This window comes from Cervus canadensis, chromosome 6, assembly GCF_019320065.1.
Source record: "Cervus canadensis isolate Bull #8, Minnesota chromosome 6, ASM1932006v1, whole genome shotgun sequence".
NCBI lineage: Eukaryota > Metazoa > Chordata > Mammalia > Artiodactyla > Cervidae > Cervus > Cervus canadensis.
Genome location: NC_057391.1, coordinates 75,811,335 through 75,823,592, shown reverse-complemented (window position 1 = coordinate 75,823,592; position 12,258 = coordinate 75,811,335). Strand labels below are relative to the sequence as shown.

The window sequence follows — 12,258 nt, the reverse complement described above, 5'->3', positions numbered from 1 at the left end:
GTTAGAGGATATTATAAACAAGTATATGTCTGTAATTTAAAATTTTGAAAAAAAGATAGATTTAGATGAAAAATATAATTTATCAAAACAGACATGAAGAAATAGGAAACATGAATAGCCTCTAAACTATCTTAATGTTGTATTCATAATTCAGAAACCTCCCTTAAAAGAAAATTCCAGATGGTTTCACTAGTAGATTTTAATCAAACACATAAGGAAAAAAGAATTGACAATCTTACACAAACTTTTCCAGAGAACACAAAATTAATGAACAGCCCTAACCTGTTGTATGAAGCCAGCCTCATACTTTAATCAAAATCTGACAAGGTCATTTCTAGAAAATAGAATTATAAGCCAGTATCACTCATGAATATAGATTTTTAAAAAAACACTAGCAAAATGAATTTCAGCAATGTATAAGGAGAATAAGACATCACGACCAAGTTGGGTTTATTCCAGGAATTTAAAAATCAATGTATTTCATCACAACAACAGACTAAAGGAGAAAAACTACATACTCATCTCAAGAAATGCAGAAAACTCACTTGATAAAATTCAACAACTATTCATGACTTTAAAAAAACTTTAAAAAACTGAAACATAACTTATTTATAAAATTGTTAGTTTCAGGTGTAGGGCAAATGATTCAGTTATATGTATATTTCAGATTAATTTCCATTATAGGTTATTACAAGATATATAATAAACCCTTGTTGTTTATCTATTTTATGTATAACAGTTTATATCTGTTAATCCCACACTCCTAATTTAACCCTCCTCCACTCCTTTTTCCCTTTGTTAAAAAGAAAATTGATTTGTTTTCTATGTCTGTGAATCTATTTCTGCTTTGTGTATAGATTCATTTGTATCATATTAGGTGATATCCTAGAAAATCTGTCTTTGTCTGACTTAGTATCCTCTGGGTCCATCTATGTAGCTCCAGCAATAATATTTCATTCTTCAAAAAAAAAAAAAGAAAAAACCTCTAGTGAATTCCCTGGCAGCCTGGTGATTAGGACTCCATGCTTCACTGCCAGGGCCTGGGTTCACTTCCTGGTTAGGGAACTAAGATCACACAAGCCATACAGTATGAACCAGAAAAACAAAACAACATAAAAACTCTTAAGAACCAAGAACAGGGACTTCCCTGGTGGTCCCATGGTTAAGCCTCCATGCTCCCAATGCAGGGGGCCCAGGTTTGATCCCTGGTCAGGGAACTAGATCTCACACGCTGCAAGGAAGATCCCGAGGGCTCCAACGAAGACCCAGCACAGCCAAATAAATTAAAAAGAAAAAGAAACCAAGAATAGAATTGAATATATTTAATCTGTAAACAAACGTTACTGCAGATAACTTTTGCTGTGTTCAGTTGCTAAGTCATATCTGACTATTTGCGACCCCATGGACTGCAGCACGCCAGGCTTCCCTGTCCTTCACTGTCTCCCAGAGTTTGCTCAGACTAATGTCCAATGAGTCAATGATGCTATGAAACCAACATACTCAACATGAAAATGGTGAAAGCTGTCATTCTATGGTAGGGAATGAGTCAAGGATGCCTACTATCACCATTCATACTGCGCACTATATTATGATCCTGGCCAGTATAGTAAGGCAGGAAGAGAAATACAAAGTGTAAGGACTGGAAAGAAAATTCTCACTTCACAGATGATACAACAGTTTACACAGAAATTCAAAAGAATCTACAAGTAATTAGAATGAATAAGTGGGTTTAGTTAAGCTCTTTAATAAAACTACATTTCTATATATCAGAAACAACATCTTTTAAGATTTCATTTATAATAGAATTTATTAAATCTCAGAAAACTACAAATACCTTACTGACAGAAGTTAAGGATCTAAATAATTATTTTTGTATTAGAAAACTCAATATTGGAATAAGGTCAGTTCCTCACAAACTGATCTATTAGATCCAATGCAATCAAAATATCAAGAATTTTTCTTTGGTAGAATTTGAAAAGTTGATTTTAAAATATATAAGGAAATGCATGGAGAAGGAAATGGCAACCCACTCCAGTATTCTTGCCTGGAAAAGTCCATGGACAGAGGAGCCTGGCGGGCTGCAGTCTATGGGATTACATGACTAAGCATGTGTGCACGAGGGTGGAGGGAGATGGGTTGGTAGCAATAAAGTGGTAGAACTAAAAATAGTAATAATAATAAAACAAAATATATAAGGAAATGCAAAGGACCAAGACAATCCAAGACCTTCTGGGAAAATAACAAGATAGAAAGTCTTGCTAAGAGTTCCTTCGAGGTCCAGTGGTTAAGATTCTGTGCTTCCACTGCAGGGGGCGCAGGTTCAATCCCTGGTCAGAGAACTTAAGATCCAGCCAAAAAAAAAGGAAGTCTTGCTGTCACAGTTATCAAGTCATTATAAAGCAACCGTAACTAAGACAGTTTGTGACCACCGGTGGAAGAATAGAAAATCAGACTACTAGAGTGTCCAGAAATACACCGACTCATATACAGATACTCGTTTTATAGTAAAGTAGCATTGCACAGCAGTGAGAAAAAATTTTATCCTTTCAACCAATGGTGCTAGGACAAGGGGAAAAAATGAAACTCAACTCTACCTCACATCATACACACACACACACACACACACACACACACCCCTCAATTTCAGGTAGAGTATAAAATCTAAATATGCAAGGTGTAAAATCTAAATATCTAAAACTACAAAACTCCAAGAAAATAATATAGGAGAGTACACTCACGACCAGACAGATAAGGGAAGGCTTGTTATACAGCACTATATAGATTTTCTGATCATCAAGCTTTAAAAGAATGTAAAGGCAATCCACAGAATGGGGGAAGACATTTACAATACATTTAACTCACAAAGGGTTCATAACTAAAATATAAAAGAACTCCTATAAATCAGTAAGAAAAAGAAAATTTGATTTTTTTAAAAAAAAGGAGGCAAGTGACTTGAACAGGTACTCTATTAAAAAAAGATACCCAAATGATCAATAAAAATTTTTTAAAAAGATGCTCAGTCTCAGGGCTAATCAGGGATATGCAAATTACAACCACAATGAAATATTACTACACATCCATTAGAATAGCTAAAATTTTTAAATCTTACAGTACCAGATGTGGACAAGGATATAAGACAAAGGTAATTTTCATACAGTCTTAGTGAGAAGTTAAATTTTTAGAACCACTTCTGAAAACAATGGGTACACTCATTACTACTGATGAGGTTAAACTAGTTAAAACCATCTTGGAATACAATTTAGCATTATCTATAAGAGTTAAAGATATATATAAAACTCCAAGACCCAGAACTCCACTCATAAACACTGTATGCCCAATAATAAGTACATTTGTTCACTTCAGCATTCTTTGTAATAGCCCCAAACTATAAACAACCCAAAAGTTCATCAACATTAAACTGGATGAATAAATCATGATATATTTACACAATGGACATATGGTAATGATATTACAGTCACACCCAACATGGGTAAATATTACAAGCATAATGTTTGAACAAAGGAAGCGAGACACAAAATACACACTTGATATTTTCATTTACATTAAATTTTAAAAGCAGACAAAACTATAGTGCCTAGGGATGCATGTTTAAGTAGTAAAAGTATAAAGAAAGACCAGAAAGTAAATACCATAAAATCAAGATAATAGTAACCCTGGTGGGGGGGATAATGATTATGAGGGGTCACAAGGGGAGCTTCCGGGGTGCGAGCAAATTCTGTTTCTTGACCTAGTTTCCAGTTACACACTGTTCTCTTTAGATTAAACCATCCAGCTGTTTTATTAATATTTTTGTTTCAGGCACTTTTCTTGATGTGTTTTACTTCACAATAAAAAAAGGTTAAAAAAAAAAAAGATTCAAGGAGTAGGTTAAATAGCAGATTAGACAAAACAAAAGAAATGAAAAGGGAACTGAAAAGAGAGCTGAAGAAACTGCAGAATGAATCCAGAGAGGTTAAGACATGTTTAATATAAAAGAGATTACAAGACATGTAGGAGAGCAAAAAAGTTCAGAATGTAGCTGATCAAATTTCAACAAGAAAGAAGAGGTGAAAAAGGAGGGGTAAGAAGAGGAGGAAGAGAAGAAAAAACAGGGTGAAGGCAACCTTCAAAGAGAATTTAGAACTGATATACAATACCAACCACTATATCCAGATATCTCTCTGAATCCCAAGCAGGAAATACAGAAAGATGACAACACTTAGTCTCCCTTAGACTCTTAGTGAATCTTCAGAATCAGCAATTCAAAAAGAAGATCTTAGAAGTGTCTACAAAAAATTTGAGTACGTATAAAGAATCAACATTTAGACAGACAGTTACTTTCAACAGCAACAATGGAAGCCAGAAGACAGTGGAAAGTGACCTTGAAACTGATAAGCTGCTAAACTAGAATTTTGTATCCCCCAGTGAAAATATCTTCAAAGATCAAAAGCAAAATAAGGACACTTTCAGAACAATGGGGTTTCTTGATTGCTCAGACAATAAAGAATCTGCCTGCAATGCAAGAGACCCAGGTTCAATCCCTGGGTCTGGAAGATCCCCTGGAGAAGGGAATGGCAACCCACTCCAGTATTTTTGCCTGGAGAATCCCAAGTTCAGAGGAGCCTGGTTGGGCTACAGTCTATGTGGTCGCAGAGAGTCAGATACAACTGAGCAACTAACCCTTTCACTTTCACAGAATAATAATAATTAAGTTTACTATCAATAAGCCCTCAAAAAGAGAACTTCTAAACGACAGACTTAAAGAGGATGATGCCAGAAAGTTCTGAGATACAAGGAAAGATGAGCAAAGAAAAAGGTAAACACTTTGGTAAATCTAAACAAATACTGACTGTATTAAAACAAGGACAAAAATAATAACTAAGCAAATACACAAAAGCAAACAAAAGAGAAAGGGAATCAGAGATGAAAGAATGGAAAGAAGGAGGATGGATGAAGGTTTTTCTATGGCAGCAATCAGGGAAATGCAATCACACCCGAAGGGAAGTGTGGCATCAGTGGAAGTTCAATACACTGAAAGCTAAAATGAAGGGGGTTTTGGATTATTTGCCACTTTAAACTTACTCTGCTATAGTAGTTAAACATATCACTATTAAATCAATAACTGTTACTAACTATTCACTTCATCCTACCTTATTGTTTCTGAAGTTATACTTCATTTGGTTGGAATAATCAAGGTATTTGACAAATGAGAATTTTCCTAATCTACTAAAGCTCAATGTTTACTAATGCTTTCTTCTATTGTTGTTGGTGTAAACATTTCTAAAATAATATAGAAATATGTTAATATTTCTAAAATGACATATTCTTATACACAATAAACTAAAAATGCCCAATCCTTTCCTGATGGCCCAAGGTCACTGGTATATACTACTACTCAACTATTGCTGATATAAAGAAATACCCTTAGTAGCTCTGTAAGGCCTTGTGTGACTGCCAAACTTTTCCCACACCATCAGGTGTTCTCTTCTTGGTCATCACTGTATTGGCATCTTTAGTTCCTCCTACCAACCACCTGTGATCTGATCTGGTGGCAGCTATTCTGCTTGGGGCCTCCTTTGATTACATTTCCTGGCTCCTGACTATACTCCAGATATCCAGAACACTTAGATCACAGAATCTTGGCAAGGTATTATGCTGAATTAATAAGAGATGTGGAAAATTCTGAAAGAGATGGGAATACCAGACCACCTGACCTGCCTCCTGAGAAATCTGTATGCAGGTCAGGAAACAACAGTTAGAACTGGACATGGAACAACAGACTGGTTCCAAATAGGGAAAGGAGTACGTCAAGACTATATATTGTCACCCTGCTTATTTAACTTAGATGCAGAGTACATCATGAGAAATGCTGGACTAGATGAAGCACAGGCTGGAATCAAGATTGCCAGGAGAAATATCAATAACCTCAGATATGCAGATAACACCACCCTTATGGCAGAAAGGGAAGAACTAAAGAGCCTCTTGATGAAAGTGAATGAAAGAGGGGAGTGAGAAAGGTGGCTTAAAGCTCAACATTCAGAAAACTAAGATCATGGCATCTGGTCCCATCACTTCATGGCAAATAGATGGGGAAACACTGGAAACAGTGACAGACTTTATTTTTGGGGGCTTTAAAATCACCACAGATGGTGATTGTGGCCATGAAATTAAAAGACGCTTACTCCTTGGAAGGAAAGTTATGACCAACCTAGACAGCATATTAAAAAGCAGAAACATTACTTTGCCAACAAAGGCCCACTTAGTCAAGGTTTTTCCAGTAGTCATGTATGGATGTGAGAGATGGACTATAAAGAAAGCTGAGCGCTGAAGAATTGATGCTTTTGAACTGTGGTGTTGGAGAAGACTCTTGAGAGTCCCTTGGACTGCAAGGAGATCAAACCAGTCCATCCTAAAGGAAATCCATCCTGAATATTCACTGCAAGGACTGATGTTGAAGCTGAAACTCCAGTACTTTCGCCACCTCATGCAAAGAGTTGACTCGTTGGAAAAGACCCTGATGCTGGGAGGGATTGGGGGCAGGAGGAGAAGGGGACGACAGAGGATGAGATGGCTGGGTGGCATCACCGACTCAATGGGCATGAATTTGAGTAAACTCCGGGTGTTGGTGATGGACAGGGAGGCCTGGCGTGCTGCAGTCAATGGGGTCGCAAAGAGTCAAGACACGACTGAGTGACTAAACTGAACTGAACTAAGAATAAGCTAATTCTCCTTTAATCTTATCCTCTTTTTGACTACTCAAAATGTCTGGAAAAGCGGAAAATACTTGTTTCAGTTCTTGCTTTTTAACTTACCCACTCACAGTCGATTCCAAGCACTGGAAAATCTTCTAGCTCCCTCCTAAGCGAGGGCTCAATTTGATCCCACTCCGCCTCCTGAGACACAGTCATCACCTTCGCTCCGAGGATCCTCTCTTCCCATGAGGCTCTGGGGGCAATGGAGTGCAGCTGGTCCTCTCCTGGGGCGGGCAGCTCTCTCCCGCCTGGCACTTGCTGCTGCTGCTGCTGCAACAGGCGCTGCCGGGTCACCGGGCTCGATTTACTCCTCCGGCGCTTAAAGCCCTTCCATAGGACAAATCCCCCGACAGCCACACCAAGAAGGGTGGTCACTGTCAAGGCCACTAAGTGTTTAGACATCTTCAAGTTTCCTGCTGTTTAGGAAAGCATATCACTAATCCCGCAATCTGCAAAACAAATGGCAACAATGTATTTACAAACAGAATTTGGAGCTACACAGAAACAAGTACCCCCTCCACCCCACAAAAAAAAAAAGTTCCATTCACAATCCATGTAACCACAAACTTAAACAATCACTACAACTTTCCACATGAAACAGTGGTATTTTAATTTTTCTCCCCTTTTGTATGTCCTGCACTCTACTTCTGGGCTTCCCAGATGGCTCAGTGGTAAAGAATCTATCTGTCATTGCAGGAAAATGCAGGAGACAAGGGTTCGATCCCTGGGTAGGGAAGATAAGCTGGAGAAGGAAATGTCAACCCACTCTAGTATTCTTACCTGGAGAATCCCATGGACAGAGTAGCCGGGAGGGCTACAGTCCATAGCGTCACAAACAGTCAGACATGACTGAGCAATTGAGTACATACGCACGTACTCTACCTGTATCTCCATCCTCATCCAAGGAAAAAACCCCTGCCCTCTATCAGTTGCCCAGGGCTCTCTTAATCCTACAAAATCAAAATAGAAAAAATCTAGACTCTTACTTCCACTTGCTGATGTAATGTGAGTAAATTTTAGTTAATAGATTTTCCTTGGGGTGTTTGTGCTTGAACCCTCAATCTCTAACAGTTGAACAGAAACATCTGCTTTGCAATTTGAAAAATCGAATCACCAGCGAGTTGGTGGGGAAACTTATTTTTCTAGAAGGTGTGGGCTGTAGGGGATGGAACAAACAGGCTTGAGTAAACGTGGACTTTCTGTTGTTTGAGAAGTCCTCAATAGTTCTCCCATAGAAACACACTCAATTATCGAGGGTAAACTAGCGCAATGCAAAAGAGAAGATCGACTAGAAATGAAAAAGAGCAGAACTTAAGAGAGCCAAGTGGCGGCTGCAATTTGAAATGTTCACAATATCAAAACAGGATAACACAAATAAGTGAAGCAAGCCAAGTGCAAGAGAAAATTGACACAGATGTCCTATTAAATATGTATGCACTGTCTTCCTTTCTATCACAAAATAGTTTCTTCTACATTTTTCATACGTGAAATAAAATTCATTATTTTAGGGCAAGACAAGAAAAACAAAATTTTTTTTCTGTCCTTTGGCCTCCTCTCTCTTCCCACTGTGCATTATGTATCTGCATTATGCATTAACCTAAACTTCCCCATCGGCAGAAATACCTGCTCAATCATAAACAGCAATATTCTCCTAGCATCAATGAGACAACTCCTTAGAGATAACATTCCTTCTTGATCTCACAAGGGGTCACATGGCACTTAGATCTCGGTAATATAAACGGACAATAATACAACATCTGATGTACAGCCCTCAGTCCCAAAACTCTTTTATAACTCTGCCTTGACTTCTCAGTGATGGAACAATTCTCAGAGCTTTCTGAGATGCTCTTCCCAGGTTACAATTCTCCAATTTGGCTCAAATAAAACCTTTCATTTCTTCATTGGATTAACTGATTAACTTTTTTACCGATACTTACAATATGGTTTTTGACCACCTATCTTTTGTTTTCCTATTTTTGATAGAAAAAAAAATAGGTATATACTACTATTTCTGTACTATTTTTAAAACAACAGTAAAAGTGTAACAATAGGGAATGGCTATCCACTTCAGTATTCTTGCCTGGAGAATTCCAAGAACCAGAGCCTGGCAGGCTACAGTCCATGGAGTAGGACCCAGTTGGGCGACTAACACTTTCACTTTCACAAGGGTAACGATAAATGGCAAGTGGCCTTTGGCCTCCGTAATGGAGGGAAAATGTGGGAGAGCAGCCATCGAGCACAAGCTGCTGTGCTCCTCCTCACCTATTCGTGAAGAAGACCCAGTATGTTCAGACTATCTTGATGACTCAAGAGAAGTTAGATACCTGAATTTTATGTGAAATGTCACCATCTTCAAGTGTCGGCAACAAATTTAGTTTTTGAAACACCGTGGAAGTGAAATAAAAAAAAAATTTGAGGTTTCAATAAATTTTTAAAATAATTTAAAAATTAAACTATTTTGGGTTCCGGGCTACCCATCTGTAGGCTCTGACCTAAAATCTATACTGTTCAAAGACACAGCAATTTGCTAGACCCCACCTATACTCATCAAGTAGCCATGTGTGGATGTGAGAACTGGACCATGAAGAAGGCTGCTGTGCTTAGGTTCTCAGTTGTGTCTGACTCTTTGCAACCCCATGGGCTGTAGCCCATCAGGCTCCTCTGTGCCATGGGGATTCTCCAAAGCAAGAATACTGGAGTGGGTTGCCCTGCCCTCCTCCAGGGGATCTTCCCAACCCAGGGATCGAACTCAGGTCTCCCGCATTGCAGGCAGATTCTTTACCTTCTGAGCCACCAAGGAAGCCCAAAGAAGGTTGAGCACCAAAGAACTGATGTTTTCAAATTGTGGTGCTGGAGAAGATTCTTGAGAGTCCCTTGGACAGCAAGGAGATCAAACCAGTCAATCCCAAAGGAAATCAACCCTGAATTGGAAGGATTGATGCTGAAGCTGAAGCTTCAGTTTTTGGCACCTGATGCAAAGAGCTGACTCACTGGAAAAGACCTTGATGCTGGGAAAGATTGAAGGCAGGAGGAGAAGTGGGTGACAGAAGACAAGACGGTTGGATGGCATCACTGACTCAATGAATATGAGTTGGAGCAAACTCTGAGAGATAGTGAAGGACAGGGAAGCCTGGCATGCTGCAGTCCATGGGGTCACAGAGTCGAAGAGGACTTAGCAATTGAACAACAATACTGCTCTGTGACTTTTGGTTTCCATTCAATGTGTACTTTATTTTGTTTTAGTCACACCATACGGCTTTTGGGATCTCAGTTCTAGACCAGAGATTGAACCCGGACCACCAAGGAAAGTCCAGGATCCTAACCAAAAAGCCACCAAGGAACTCCCAATGTGTACTGTTTTTATCAATTTTTAAAACTTTCAACGACAAATTTTTAAAAATACTTTAATACAACAACTGATCATTATGCCTACAGAGATATTCAGCATTGGAGAAAAAATGGAGTCACAACAGTTATTACAGTATTAATGAAAACAACAAAATGGCTATACTGCTCTTAAAATACTTTTTTGCAGAAACTATGCTTCAGAATTCATGTGTATGTTCTCCAGTACTTTTACTGAAGAAGAAATTGAGACTTAAATTGAGATTAAAGACCTTGCATAGTGAGATTTCTAGTTAAAATACTCTGAGAAGATTAAAAAAAACCCTTCCCTTTCCCAATCTAAACAATACAAAATTTGGAGAAAATATTAAAGAGGTAACAAAAGTTTAATACACAGTTAAACTTAAAAAGAAGACAGGTGTCAGAAATGGAAGAAGGGAACCTGCAGGGGGTAGGAGGTAAAGTTGGGCAGAGACCAGAACACATACCAGCCCCAGTGCTGGGGTATATCGCCAGCCCAGGGACAAAAGTCTAGGCCACAGGCCCAGGGCACAGCAGAGATGCGGGAAAGTGTTGCCTTGTTCAATCAAAGAACCTCTAAGTGTTCACCCACCATGGCCCAGGTAAGTCACCCACCCAAGGATGAGAATATGAACAGTTCCTTGGAGATCGACCAAGATGGTAGAATAGAAAGACCCTGAGTTCACCTCCTCTCACAAGCACACCAAAACCACACCTATCTACATAACAACCATCTTTGAAAAAAGACCAAAACCTCCTGAAAAGATTGTCTACAACTAAAAGACACAAAGAAGGAACCACAAGATGGGCAGGATGGGCAGGAGTCGTGATATAAAAAGTCCCATACTCGCAGGTGGGCGACTCACAAACTGGAGAATAATTACAGTGCAGAGGTTCCCCCACACGAGTGAGAGTTCTGAGTCCCACGCTGGGTTCCCCATCCCGGAGATCCTGCACCAGGATGACTAGCCCCCAGACCATTTGGCTCTGAAGGCCAGTAGGGCTTAATTTCGGGAGTCCCGAAGGATAGTGGGAAATACAGACTCCACTCTTGAATGACACACACAAGATCTTACCAGCACTGGGGCTCAGGCCAAAAGCTGTCATTTGATAGGAGACTGGGTCAGACCTACCTGCTGGCTTTGGAGAGGCTGGGGGTGGCTGCAGCTGGCAACAGTTATATTTGGGAGCTCAGTCAGTCATATAAGCCAGTGCTGATCTTTGCTCCTCCCTCTAGTTCATTAGAGCCTGTGGCCCTACCCAATAGCTTGTAGGCACCAATGTTGGGATGCCTCAGGCGAAACAACTAACTGGGTGGTGACATAGCCACATCCATAAGCAGACAGGCTACCTAAAGACTTTCTGAGCCCACAGCCCCCTCCAGACACTCAGAGTCAACTAAGAATTTGCATATGTGCATGTGTGTTCAGTCACTTCAGTCATGTCTCATTCTGTGTGACTCTACGGACTGTAGCTCACCAGGCTCCTCTGTCCGTGGGATTCTCCAGGCAAGAATACTGGAGCGGGTTGCCATGCCATCCTTCAGGGGACCTTCCCACTCCCGGGATCGAACCTGCATCTCTTAAGTCTCCTGCACTGTCAGGCAAGTTCTTTACCACTAGTGCCACTTGGGAAGCCCAAGAGTTTGCATGCCCCAACTAAAGATCAAGCTTGCCACAACAAAGAAGACTGAAGATCCCGTGTGCCACAACTGAGATCTGGCACAGCCAAATAAATAAAAATATTAAAAAATTAATTTGAAAAATATCTTTAAAAAAACTTCATTCCCTGAAAAGGGTGGGGGTCCGGGTGGGGTGCTTCCCTGGTGGGCCAGTGGTTAAGAGTCTGCCTACCAATGCAGGAGACATGGGTTCAATCCTTGCTCCAGGAAGATTCTACATGCTGCAGGGCAACTAAGATGGTGTACCACAACTACTGAGCCTGTGTGCCTAGAGCCCATGGTCCGCAATAAGAGAAGCCACTGGAATGAGAAGCCCAGGCACCACAATGAAGAGTAGCCCCTGCTCACCACAATCAGAGAAAGCCTCAGCAACAAAGACCCAGTAGAGTCAAAAATAAATAGGTAAAAATAAATAAATCTTAAAAAAAAAAAAGAACTACCATATGACCCAGCAATTCC

The 12,258-nt window shown here is 39.8% G+C and overlaps 1 protein-coding gene across 2 annotated transcripts in view; it reads right to left on the bottom strand.

Annotated features, from left to right (window-relative positions):
- Window positions 1-12,258, bottom strand: part of EXD2 (exonuclease 3'-5' domain containing 2) — a 50,670-nt gene that overhangs the window by 25,077 nt on the left and 13,335 nt on the right. Inside the window, exons 2-3 of one of the 2 annotated variants that reach the window (XM_043472383.1) lie at window positions 7,891-8,040; window positions 6,813-7,201 (exon numbers count right to left, since the gene is read on the bottom strand). In XM_043472383.1, coding sequence (XP_043328318.1) covers window positions 6,813-7,154 — 342 coding nt within the window. In that variant the 5' untranslated portion in view covers window positions 7,155-7,201; window positions 7,891-8,040. The remainder of the gene's footprint in view (window positions 1-6,812; window positions 7,202-7,890; window positions 8,041-12,258) is intronic. The other variant, XM_043472382.1, reaches the window with a different exon arrangement.